At 30.1% G+C, this 14,412-nt stretch overlaps 1 protein-coding gene across 1 annotated transcript; it reads right to left on the reverse strand.

The window, feature by feature from the left end:
• Positions 1–4,407: 4,407 nt before the first annotated feature.
• LOC139088720 (uncharacterized) lies at positions 4,408–5,372 on the reverse strand. The gene is made up of 4 exons (XM_070637982.1): positions 5,197–5,372; positions 4,909–5,067; positions 4,764–4,850; positions 4,408–4,705 (listed from the first exon to the last, which is right to left on the reverse strand). Exons 1-4 carry the CDS (start codon positions 5,198–5,200, stop codon positions 4,476–4,478), a joined length of 480 nt encoding a protein of 159 aa, XP_070494083.1. The 5' UTR covers positions 5,201–5,372; the 3' UTR covers positions 4,408–4,475.
• Positions 5,373–14,412: the final 9,040 nt, after the last annotated feature.

Raw genomic sequence — 14,412 nt, forward strand, 5'->3', positions numbered from 1 at the left:
ATCATGCAAATTGGTACTTACACTTCATATGTCAGCCACTTCGCTGCCATTAACCATTTGTGCTGATCAGATTTTTGCAAGATATTGGACGATTTTTTTTTCGGAGAATTTTTACATATGTATTCATTTGAACCAGATTATGCCGTCCATTTTTTTACTAGATTAACTAGAAGTAGAGATTTCGGTGTCTCGTTATTAAATTATCTTGATTTTAAACCCAAAATGATTTGATTATTTCATATCTTAAAATTCAATTTAAAAAGTTGTTGGTCATCAATTGAAACCAGCTCTTTAAAGTTACGTCTTTGACTAAGTTATGCTTTCAGAGGATATCAGTTGGGAATTTTACTATGCAGAGTTGTAAAATGTATGTAAGGTATTTGAATATTTTAAAAAAACATAAAACAAAGACTTTAACAACTCTGATAAAGATTAGAACGCAAATTGATTTTTAATAACCTTTAAATTCAGATCTGAAATTGAAACTTTCAGCACAGATTTACTCTTGAAAAATATTTTAAACTCATTGCCCGAGTTACACACATGAATAAGGCTTCACCACGTTGTCCCTTGTTGCTTTCATAAGGCTTCCAAACAAAGAGAACTTCCATTTGGTGTTATTAAGCTTTGTTTAGTAGCTTCATGACAGTGCCTTCTTCATTTGCATAGCTCGGGAATCGACAACTACAAGCACATAATTGCAACTCTCTTAATTCAAAGCATCATGAAAAATTTTAAAACGGAAGCTTCAAAACTTTGACTTTATATTGAAAAGTTTCACTCCTTCCAATCGATTGCACACAAAAGTTCAATTTTATGCTCCATAAATGGCTTTTTTTTATTGTGCGATATGAAAAAAAATATATTTTCTGATATTCCTTATGCTTCACTTAAGTTTATCAAAAAAAAAAACTTTTTTTTTTATTGTTCACTTCCGCAAATTCTACATCAATGAAAAAATAATATTAAAAAAATCTAGGATAAGAGAAACTCTACAGAGAGCTTAGCACAAAAAGAATTATTGAGTGAAATGGTTTTTATGAGCGAAAATATGGCAAAAGAGATTATTTCTTGTGTGCTGCTAATATATGAAAATAAATTTTTAGGATAAAAACTTTTTATGAGAGCATTAAATTATGATGACATCAATTAAATATCAATTTAGATTCCTTTATTGAAGAATATATGGAGCTATGATATTCTTTTTATATTTAAGTGAATATATTATCAAGGTAGTTGAATAACTTTTGTGGCTGGAGTAAGTTGTGTCGTATTAATATGATCTATTCATAAGCATGAATCCTTTGAAGGAATTAATATTTTGATCCTGATTTAAGACACGGTAATATAATTTTTATTATGGATATAGATTTTCGATATAGATTATCTGGATGTTATTAGAAGACCTCCAAAAGCTCCATTAAATAAAGTCTTTAAATCCAAATTTGTAGATGGTACATGATCACGTGTACAGCCAAAGAATTGTTGATAGAGACAATATTGTAATTGTTATTGAAAATTGACAGACGATAGCCAGTAGTTAAGCTAGCTTTATGCGCCATCTCAGGGAGGACATGGATCACAATTGACCAATATATTGACGATAAAAAGCCATAGATTAAAATTTCATGACTAATGGCAGTTTTGCTGTATCCTCACTAGCTCAACCTCAAAATTACATGCAGTAGTAGATAATCACTATATACATGGCATTTCAAAATTGCCTTTACAAATCTCAAAGCTCATTGCTTCATGATAAATTCCTGATCCGAATTATTAAACTGACTGTTTTAACCTTCATTTAAGATTTAAATAATATTTATTGTACTTTCATAGTTGAAAACCCCTTTTTATACAAAACTTCAGTCTGTTTTTGAACTCGGAAGAATAAACATCATTGTACTATTAAAAATCCATTTAAAGTCGTTTTGATTAAACTACATCTATGCAATTACTAAACTCACAATATTTTACATACAGGAGCTAATTGATAGTATTAAAATTCTTTTAAAACTATTCAGAGTTTTATTTTGTGTTTCTGGATCATTCAATTTGATAAAATATTAAATAAATTGGAACCAAACTCAATTAAATGCACTCATGTCTTTTTTATCCTCATTTTCTCTAACTTAATTTGTTATCAATAATGCATGAAAATGGTCAAAAATACAAAGCTCAATAATGTGAGTGAGAGGGATAAAGGGAGAGGAATGAAATTAACGATGATCAATAGCACTCCATTAGCATATTGTTCTACACAAATAAATACGCACATTTATATGAAAATTCATTAATTAAATGTTATACACAATTATATGAATGAGGAGAAAAGTCTCTAGTTAATTAATTTACATATTTAATGGACTCAAATAAATTTGAAATGAGACAGCAGCTATTAGGGTTCCGCTTCATTTTTATTTTAACATTTATATTAGTTTCATACAGAGTGTGTCGTATTGTAATCATTTTCCGTCATTTTTGCATAAATTTGCAATAAAGTATCCAATGGAATCAAGAGAGCTTAAAACAAAAGCAATCCTGCTTACGTTGAAAGAACATTTTGATTTTTTTTCCATCCATCGTCATCAATTGAATGAAAATAAAATGCATGCATCAAGGATTGAACAAACTTTATTACAGTTGATGGAATTTTTTTTGCAGCATGGAGTTATGACTGCGTGAATTCCATTCAACCATTTCATAACAAAAAACGAGAGATATTCAATAAATATAGCAACATGCATTTAACCAGCAAGGCTAGCCATAAAATATTATTTTGGCTTTGAGGTTTATGAAATCAAAAATGCGTTGCCTTGTGACAAAACACAGGACTTGATTCATTCAATTAGTGACTGAACTCAATAAATTTTTTTTTTTTTTCAATGTATCAAGAGCAAAAAATCACATCAGAGGAAAAAAATTTCATTAAATTTTCCACGAATGAAACTTTTTCATTTTAAAAACTACTCAGAGTACAAAAGTACAGTTTTGCAATCGATTTGATGAAACTTTTTAATTTCCGGTGTATCCTTGGGAAAAGATTATTTTTTTTTAGCGAAACTTTATTGCATTGTCAAGAAAATGAATCCTGTGGCTTGTATATGGTTGCTTTAATTTTACGTACCTTATTTGATGGTGAAGATTCACTGAATTGAAAATATTTTTGAAAACTTTCTCTTATGACTTGGGAGGAACTAAAATGCAATCGAATATTTGTAATTGAGTCAAAAAATAGTTGATTGCATGATGTAGTAAGAAACAGAAAACCATGAAAAGCATTTTCTTTACTTCCAATTACACAGGAAAAATTAAATATGTGGCGTATTATTATATCATTAATCAAGGCCTGATAAGCAGTGAATTTAGAAAGTGAATCATGAAACTGACAAAAATAAGATATATCTATCTTATCAGTTAATGCATTAAGAATTTAGATAAAGATTTTCGTGACAAACAATTTGACTGATGGATTTGTTCATAAATTACGTCTAACTTTTAAAAACATGTGTTCTAGACCAGTGTTGGACAACCTGTGTGCCGCAAACATTTTTTAGAAATTTTGTGAATCTTATGCCCTGTGCGGTTTTAGTCGAGTCTGACCACCAATGTGTGAAATGAAAAATAAATAGTTGACCACAACTGTTCTAGACTCTAGAGCTATGTTTTAGTCTATACATGCTAAGGAATCGTCGTATGCGGTAAGACGCAAAGTTGCTCATGACGACACCGTGACGGCTGGTTTTGACCCATTTTTACGGCTCGAGAACAAATGAGAGAAAAGTTTTATAAAATCAAATTTTGGGACGTCATTCGTGACTAACTCCTAAACGCTATATTTTTTTGAGGTTTAAATCAAAATTTTATCTCCAGAATATTTTTGATATCGCTTGACGTCAATAGTTTTACCTGATGAATCAGATTTCTCTACATTTAAACTTATGAATGTACTTACTTACCTACTTATTTACTTACTTGATTGCACAGATCATCAGTGAACCTAGACGACTTTATCACCAGCTGGCGTCTGTGTGGGACTTTAAAGTGTGTAGGAACTTGTAAAGAACTTATTAATTTGGATCAAGAGTTCAAGGAAAAGTTTGAGAAATGAATGATGTTTATGAAGCATAGAAACAAAATATTCTCTTGTATGCCAATGATTCATGCAAAATAAATGTTTATGATGTCATGAAAATCATACCTCCGCAATAAAAACTTAAGAGAATTTTTAAATAGGTATTCATAAATTTTTTATTAATTTAGCTTCGTCTTTGTACCATTTTTAAAGATGAAAGTTTCATTGCCATCGTAAATTTTCAAGTACATAAATTAAATTCATAAGATGGTGCGAAATGATAAAATGTAATGAAGGATCATTGGTCGGTAAAAAATCAAATAAATAAGTCAGAGTTAATGAGCTGAGTATTAGAAATTTTATTTCGTTGCTTTATAAAAAAAAAAAGATATAACTGTGCATCTTAATCGCTATCACTAGAACTCTTTTCAGCAGAGAAGAAGCTTTTCTTCTGACTTACAAGAGCTTCATAGTGTGGACATGAAACCTCAGCACCGCCAAACGGAATATATAAAACACCATGAGATGGATGGATTTTTCCGACTGTAAGAGAACCTTCATGGAATGCGCGACCAACGAATAATTGTTCATCTCCATCTTGACCAGCTGGAATTGCTCCGGTAGGAACCACTCCTAAATAAGACGATAAATATGAAGTCATAAATGAATTAACTTTATGAATTTATCTTACCATTTGATGCTGGTACCCAATTAAAATGCTTGGCTTTTCCGGTAAGAACTTCAACATCAAAGACAGGAACCTCTACACCATCATAGCCTTAAAGATTAAGATGATTATCAAAAACTCAATTTTCATTGTCATTGAATTTACTTACAAACATAGGCACTTCCATTAGCAGGAATGATTTTAGCAGGTAACATAACACCATTATGCATAGCACGTCCAACAAACATTGGTTCCCCTCCAACATCCGTTCCACCTTGAACTGCCTTTCTCGGCGGATCAGAAACATCACATTGCTTCCACTTGAATGCTATAAAGAAAAAGTTTTCAATTAAATTATGTTGTGTCGGCAGAAAGTAAAGGAAATATTGTCTCTTTCGGTTCCAATTTTTTTTTTCCATGCTGTTTATTATTTGATTAGTAAACTTTTCTCTCTTACACATTTTATACTTTTTTGTTTACAGTAAATCTGTAAAATTGAGTGATTGCTTCTTATATGTACAATAAGCTTCTCAACTTTAACACAGTATAAGTGAATCTTTTGTTTGCTTATATTTCACAAAGTCTCACAAAATTGAGGAGTGCTTTCTCTGAAAGCAATCAGAAGTGAATGAATGAATTGAAACAGTGCTGTTATCGATGTATACTTTTTGTTTGCTATCTTATCAAAGATGCGGCAGGCATTTCCGATAAAATAAATAATGGATGTATTGGATGTGTACATATACATACATAAATCACATTGAAGACATCAAATTTTATGGCTGTGATTTTTTATGTCATATCGATAATATTTTTGGAGAAAATTACTTTATTTTGGGGAAATTGAATTTCTATTTGGGTGTGGGATGATTTTATTAACCCCTATGGCAGTGCTTCCTAATGAAAAGTTATTTTCGGTGTTTTATAATTTTATTTCCTGTAAAATTTAGGTTTATATGATGCGCTTCAGAAGATATCATCTTAGTTCCTAATTCGAATGTTAATATGAATATTTCTACCTGCTGAATCAGTAGTTGTCAACCTTTTGGTTTTCACGGTACACCTTCCCTAGTAGACAAAGAGCATACTCTCAAAATTAGAGCAACGTTCATCAACATGGCCATCTATTATTAAGGTTTGACCAAAATCACATACTGCATTTCCAAACATTTTCGACAGCACACAGGTTGCTAACCTCTGGCCAGATGTATATTATTAATTTACATATATTGGATTTTATATCTATATCAGTTAATAAAGCAAATTTAAAATTCTTTAACATGTTTTACAGATATTCTACTGGAAGTTTGTTGAAAGGATAATGTAATATGGAAAGGCTTCTTTTATCAATTATAATTGTGACCAAATTCACAAAAGATATTGACGAAACATCTCACGTTTCCCTACCTCATTTTCTCATCATCAATATAGAGATAATATGAAAAGAGAAGCAACAAGCATCGAATCAAAAATTTATAATTCGGAGATACAATGTAATCATGAAAGTTTCATCGTTATCGTAGGGTATGAAAATCAATATTGACTAAGGGATTTCATACATTTGAGCATTAATGTAATTTATAAGGAAAATAAAATGAAACCCTTCCATCCAACCTTTTTGATTCAATAACGAAAGCCATATGAAAATAATAATAATATTTTAGAATAATCAATGTCAATAATAAACTTATCAATTTTCTTTATGTAATTGTTTATTAATCAAGAGAATTATCGTTTTTGGATCTATTTTCGTACAGTAAAATATCAATCATTAATGAGCCCCGAACAGCACGATGCAGTGAATATCAATTTTGACCAATGTCAGTGCCATAAACAGTCATCATGTTATCATATAGGCATCCTTACGTCTTGCTCTTAACGCGGCAATGTAGAGACAGCCAGCACCTAAATTGTTCTAGTCGGGATCCTCACTGGATATTTTCGTAGGCTGAGTTTGGAGAAAGACAATTGAAGAGTTTTGATTACTCAATACATGTGAAATTTCAATCCTTAAATCCTTCGCCATAATTAGCAGATAGAATCGTATCTAGACTAGACTAGACAAGACTGAAAAGGGCCAGCAAAGTAATCTTTTTGTTCCATCTCACCCCGTCATTCATTTATAACACTGGCACTATCTGATAAGGATCTCTTGAAACGTTTTCCACACCATTTAATTCTACATACGTAACATGCTTCGTTAGACTATATTTGCATGAATGCTGATTTCCCTTTAGATTGTGTTACTACAAATTTATAGAAAAATGTTGATTAATGAAAAGTTTCACTTTCTCCTATTTTTTAAATCACGCATTTGTTGACAAATGGTATGCACCTATGTACTTAAATAGTTTTATATAGGTCAGTGGTTGATGTGTCATGAAAAAGTTGTCTGTTGAAATGGAAATTACTGATAAGTTCATAAAATAATTATTATTCAAAGAAATCGATTTGGAAGTAAGGCTGAAATGATTCATAAATTTATGTTACTTATTCAGTTACTTTAAAGCTTAAAAATTTTAAAACCGATTAAGCTATAAAGAGAATTATAGCATGATGATGACGAAGAAGTTCATGCTTACCTGAACCTTTACTACCATCTACTGCCATTTCAGATTTCTCAATCATAAAGTCTCAAGAGGTATCATTTTCGATTCCATATTCAGTGCATGCATTCGATAATCTAAAACCCCATAACGTAAACTTTCAATGCTTGCTTCTCATTCGGTTTATCTCCCTTTTTTATTTAAAAAAATCCACTTCATATGTAGTTTAATATCAAATTTTCTTGCATCCCCTTATCATATGTAGCAAGTAAATCGATTCCTTCAACTTACACAATTGAGTGAATTTACTGATGTAAATTTTTTCAGTGTTTGTAAAATTGCGTTGCAACTTTTCGTCCATGACTTTATTGCTCCCATGAGAAAATTGTAAAACAACCGATGATGACCTGTAATTTCCGTACTTATTTTTCCTATCATTTCACCCCCGAATTTTTATTTTACGTATTTTTTGCACACTTAAAAAAATTTCACTTCCATTTTTACGGTAGTAAAAATTGCCCGGTCAATTACCCCAAACTCTAAAAACATTTTCAGCTCCAATATGATGCAGATCCTCTTATTAAAAGAAAATGCTTGTATTTGAAAAGAGAGAGAAGAAGAAACTTTTTATTTTCGGTCAACACAAGTCGCCCAACCAATATAAATTACACATCGGTTACTCCCATGAGAACATTTTTGATGATGGTAAGCGAGATGCTTATATGTGCCAATAACGTCTATGACTTTTACTCGTAATTTGTTAAATAATTTTTTTTTCGTACATTTTTAATGAACTGCTTTTTTGGCTACATAAAATTGAAATGGAACCATTTAGTAGGGTGTGTATAGAATTTCGATTCTTAAATTTTTGATTAGAATTTGAAGGAATTTTTAGGAAATTATTATGTTCAAAATTCTACTTTTGTAAACTTATAAATCCAGCTTGTGAATTAATTATGCAACAGCTTTACACAGGATAGTTTTTTTAGGGCTTTAATATATCAGAATGTATGTATTTAAAGGAAATTATAATTTTAATATCAGGAGTTTCGTATTCAACAAATCTTTTTGCTTACAATATTCTGTTACCCTTTGGGAATTTTTGATGCTGAATAAATTACCAATCTTAAAGATTTCCCAATGTAACCAAGTTGTACTTCTTTAGAAAAATTAGAATAATCATGAATTTAATTGTAATATTCAAATCATTCTGATTTATGATTCAAATATGATAAATTCATCAAAGTAATGACATCTTAGGCTTGTTTAAAGGACGATGGAAATTTATGCTGTAAACATCTTTGAATTAAATTTTATAAAATGTAAACATCGCATTTAGTAGAGTTAATTTGTCATACAGTCCTTAGTTGAATCTGCAAAGCGAAATGATGCCTTGGTGCACCAACAGCTACATAGTGCAGAATAGTGACGAAACGTAGACAGTTTTACCTATGGAAAGAGAATTTTCACAAACTAGGTGACAGAGCCAACAACAGAGTCAGATGGAAAGCATATCTTAGTAGCCTAAGTTACACATAAAAACATGATTACAATAAGTAACTAAATATCCATCTTTATCGACACAATTGAAGAAGGCTGCATTTAAGACTCTTTTACTTACAATGTAGTTACAGTGTGGCATCCATATGCAGTCGGCTTCCAATTAGTTCTAATAAAATAGCTTTAGTCAAGGCTTGAAAGCTCCGTAGTGAAGTCATTTGGGTCGCTTGGAATATTCAGAGTTATTTTGACATAATTCTATTTCTCATTATTTACCCGACGACTAATGGTCTAATGGATAATCATGGTTTTAGTGTCAGAATAATAATTTCTTATTTAATGTATTTCCTAGGATTGTCTTAAGTTGTCAAGTAATCTATAACATCCTCGGTTTAGAAATTTCTGCCAAGCTTTCATAAAAAGCTTCTAAATATAAAGTTGACAACTCTGGAAAAGTTATGTCTAATCCCGTGAACGTTTAAACCATGACACAATAACAAAGTGTGCTGGTTTCCAAAGCATGAAATTGTATATTTTTTATTTATTACATAAACGCGCTCATAATCAGACATCAAATCATGTTAAACGAATTTTGATCGCTTGTTGAATTTTCTTTTGAAAATATTTTATGAAATTTTAATTTGGATTTTTTTCCTTTCTATCAATCAAAGGAATTTTGAGCACGTATCATTTTTTTCTTTGAAATTTGCTCTCGTGTAAAATTTTCACTTTAATACTCAATTTATAGAATTGTGAGAGAATGTCATAACATGCGCATGTTCTATGCCATAAAGAGAATTAACAATTTTTTATGAGAGAATGAAGTTCTCATTATATTTAGATACAACCATATACATAAATGTGAATCCTTGAATTGTCCACATAAGGCAGGGAAGGATGCTTGAATTTAAATTTATATGAAAATACTTAAGACATGTTGATATAACAAATTTTCCTACTTTAAGATGATGGGAAAAATTCTTTTCTTTTTTCCCTCTTATAAAAAATGTTTTAACGATCTTGTACATACTGCATGAGGGATATAGCATGACGTAGGAGATGAAAATTCGCATAACACTTTTCATTATTTGGATGTTTTCATCAGTTTTCATATTTACATCTAGGTGTGGATAATTTTTGAAATATACCGTTGAACAAATTCAAATATTTTTTGACAGTTTAAATTTATTTGACCGTTACATAAATCAAAGCTATCGATACTCTTTCATAAAATTTTAATTCGTCTCGTGTCCATTCCTTGATTCACACAGTATTATACGAAAAATGCATCTCTTGTTTACTTTCTCTCACATTTTTCTACTCTATTTCACAATCAACAAAATATTCAAACTTCCTTTAGTGCCACCGCTATTTCAGAAATGATATAATTTCCTTCCGATACAAATATTTTTTTGCGCTTACGAAATTTCTTCCTGATTTTTTTTTTTTTTTTTCCTTCAAAACGATAATTTCCTTTTCGTCTTATAGTAAACAACAGTTTCTCGTACGTGAATGAATTTTGTAATGAATGGATGGAAAATTGCACACGGCATCTTGATATACATACATAAAATACATATTTATTTCCATCGACAATTGCTCTTTCTTATTTTTGTTCACTCTCGTTTGCTTTTTCGTTTCCTTTTTCCTTATTCTTGTAGCAAATATGATTGTAAGTGGATTGAAATGGCAACAAGCAAAGAATACCTGGTAGAGTATCCGAATTTGATTTCTTTTCTCTTATTCTCAAAGCGTGCGTATGCATTGCGTATACATAAATTTTTAGAAATAGAACTTTTTCTCTATTTCTTATAAAATGTGCTTACATCCTTACTTCCTATTTTTTATGTGACAATTCTGTGCACATATAAAGGGTGTTTATAGTTTTACATTTCTGTTGACAGTAGAAATGTATTGTTTATATTGTATTTCGCCTTGTGATTTTCTGTAATGAGATGAGTTCTATTTATTCTGTGTATAAGTAAATAAATTCCGACATTGGCCGCAATTTTATCTCTTCTTGCCTCTGAGAAATGAAAATGGTCCTTATAACATGATTCTTCTTGTTTTTTAAGCTTTATATTTATTTTTGCTGAGCTACGCATAAAGGTAATTGTGAAAGTCTTAAAGACAAAAAAAAAGGAAATAAATATGATAAGGTAGCCTCAAAATATATTAATTCTCTTTCATATTATACATATAAAATCAAAATTGAATTTTGATACTTCTCAGAAATATCCCATAATATTTTTATATTCAAACTTCTCAGAAGTACACATGTAAAAGTAATTTGTCAAAATTTCCCAATATATTTCCATTCGTTAAATTGGTCATCAAATGAGAACTACTCACAGAAAGGATGATGTTAAGGAGTTACAGATGATATACATTAAGCCCAATATAATAAGGTCCAGTTGACATTCGCACACATTATGTACGTCTAATTTAATAAGGTCTTGTTGACATCTGTAGATTTGATGTATTTTGAAAGGAAATCACTGAAAATTTGATTGCTGTCCGAGCAACACAAATGAAGAAGGCTAAGGCACGTAGATCTGTGTGCCTCATACATGCTGGCAAATAGAGGCAGTTTCCATGAATAGTGTAATTTAATATTAATTTTAAAGCATTAACAGAGCCTTGAAATTACATAGCAAATCTTCTACATATATTTGTGTCGCTCGGGTTGGTATTCAGGAATATATCACAAATGAACTTCATAAGTAATTTTGGGATCCAATTATCTTCCTTTTTTCACGAAGAAATATTTACGAATCTCAATAATTATGACAAAATCATCTCTGATTAAATACTATAGTTAACAATATTTTGGCAAAAAGAATCCAGAAAGACTATAATTTTCAATCCAAAATTAATATTAAAATATTATATCCAATACTATTGAGTTTCATTAATCTAAATGATTTACAATATTTAATTAAAATTAACAATTTGATCCACAAATATAGTAATGAATAAATAATAACCTTTTTAGTGAATTTCATAATAGACTCATTATACTTTTAATCACTCCAACATCACCCATGAACCAATTTGTAATTAAGTTTAATAATTTTATTTTGTTGATTAATTTCTATATTTCGTTATTCGGTTGAGCGCCCTTTACCCCATCCAAAAAAATATAATTTAAAAAGAGGACATACACACAAAAATGAATAAATGAAAAGATGTGAAAAATTGATAGGAGGAACAAAAATAAATAATAGTGAAAAAATATATATATTGTGGCATAAGCGATTAAATATGGAATTAATGTTGATATTATGTAAATCTTCTCTCGATTTTAATGTTTAAAATGATTATATTTCATTTTAATTGATGAATTCATCCGGGATAAAATATTAAGTTATCATGTAAATCTCTTCATTGGGAAAAGATTAATTAATTCCGGTAACATTCAATTTTTATAGGAGGAAAAAGAATGGAACGTTAATTTCTAGAATGTTCCTTTGCCAACTTAAAAAACCTTTAGCTATTCAGATCATTGAGATCCAGAGCTGCGATAGGAAGTTTTCCAGGAAGCTCATGACCGTTAGGTAGGTATCACAACAATTAGGTACAGAACTACGAAACCGTTCCGTCATCGAGCCACCTCGACTCACACTTTTGCCAACTTATCAAAATTAAATTCTTAAAGCTGCTTAGAAAGTCACATGTATTCCTTTCATACTTTTCATTTATTTGTTTTATTATTTCACTGCTCTTGTCAACATTTTACATTATATATGCTCGGATGAAAGCTTCTTACATCTTCCCCTCCATCTCTATTCCTTGAACTGCTGCACAAACTACGGGTTTTTGTTTGCTTATGCTCACTTTTAACGTCAACGTCAACTTTATTGAAAATTATTTTTTGATGTTTTTAATGAAAATGAAACAAAGTTGATGCTTTTGATGACAACAAGAATGGAGAAATTTTTATTTTTGTGCTTTTCAGAAGAGCTGAATTTAACATCGCGTCTGTTTATCACTTTTATACATCTGTATCTTTCAAATGAGAATAATAAAAAAAATATATATAGCACAACTAGAATAAAACCTCAACAAACATGGTGGGATGATTTTAATTTAACGGTTATCCGGGCTCCCACGGGGATTTATATAGGTATTAACTGTGAATTTCAAAATTAAAATACAAACAGAACATCTGAGATTCTCAGAACTTGTTTACAGGTATACAAAAATAAATCTGAAAAACCTTCACAATTCTGCTAAAAACTTTTTCTTAAGGGAACTTGGAGCTTGCAAAAAGAGGGCGGAACTTAAAAAGCGGAATTACAAGACTGAAAAATACAAATGACCTAAATTATATTTATATAATGGATGTACGTTTAAGTAAATTTAAACTTGATCTGAACTATTTATGAGCCATCGAGACCATGATGACATTTCTTATTTCGACATAACTATAGAATATGCTATAATTTGCATTATTAAATCTCAAATTCATTAGTTTAGTTAAGTTTATGTAAAAACTCTGTAGCGGAGCCTTCTAAAAGATCTTTAATTTGATGAACAAAATCCAGTTAAATACTTCGGTGTGTGGGCAGGCAAACATGCTGAGATTAAAATTACGACCAAGATTGTTTTAAGACCTTCAGTTTTAGGAATTATTCATTTAACGTAGGAAGATCATTAAATGTTGTTTGAAAAAGCGATAAAATCGAAAATGTAATAAGGAGTCGTTCACTTATTACGTAGCACTCTAAAAGGGGATCTCAAGATTTTGTTATCCTTAAAAACAGAATTTTGCTTTTGCATTTCCAAAACTTTTAAGAATTTGATGATTTAGAGTTTGAAGAAAACTTTTCAACATTTAAAATAAATCTCATCAAGTTTAAAATGAGTCAATGTTCTGAACATTCTTATCTACTGAAATAAAGCTTCTTAAAATAAAAATCAAGCATATATAAAGTCAAAAGGAAAATCTCAGCAAATTATCGATTTCATTGTAATTCTAAAGAAAAACAATCTTCTCAACAAAAACTTGCAGAAACAACAATATTATATTTAGTTCTATATTTGTATCTGAATCAGACAACAGAGAAATGTTATCAGTACTTCTTTCATTTTAAATGACAACCTCAATAGCCACAAAAAGTACTTATTGATATCTTGTTAATTCTTTTTTTCTTTTGAGTGAGATAAACCGCAAGAATTGCAAAGCTTTTGCTCAATTGCATGTACTGCTGATTCAATTCAATATCAGAGACTGAAAACATTGATTGCTAATAAAAGTTTCAATATATCCATTGTGTCTTAGTATTGTGGATTAACTAACTTATAACCTATAAATTTTTAAAAACATTAAACAAAAGCTCACAATTTTTTTGGTCTAAATGAAATTTCGGTTTATGCATTTCAATTGCATGATGACTGTCACATCGCATTGACGCTACTAAATTGGTAAATTTAAATAGATATCCTATAAAATCAACGAAAAAAAAATTTATTTGTGCTATATCAAATTGCTCGGAACGATGCACTTTGCATTATTCATTCTTGTGAATATAAATTTCATACTGTATAGCAGTCTCAAATATAGCAACGCCATAAATAAATTCGTTGTATTTAGTTATAGCTACAAAGGAAATATAGTATGAGGA

This window comes from Chironomus tepperi, unplaced genomic scaffold (assembly GCF_022539635.2).
Source record: "Chironomus tepperi strain 1889 unplaced genomic scaffold, CSIRO-AGI_Ctep_v1 contig_170, whole genome shotgun sequence".
NCBI lineage: Eukaryota > Metazoa > Arthropoda > Insecta > Diptera > Chironomidae > Chironomus > Chironomus tepperi.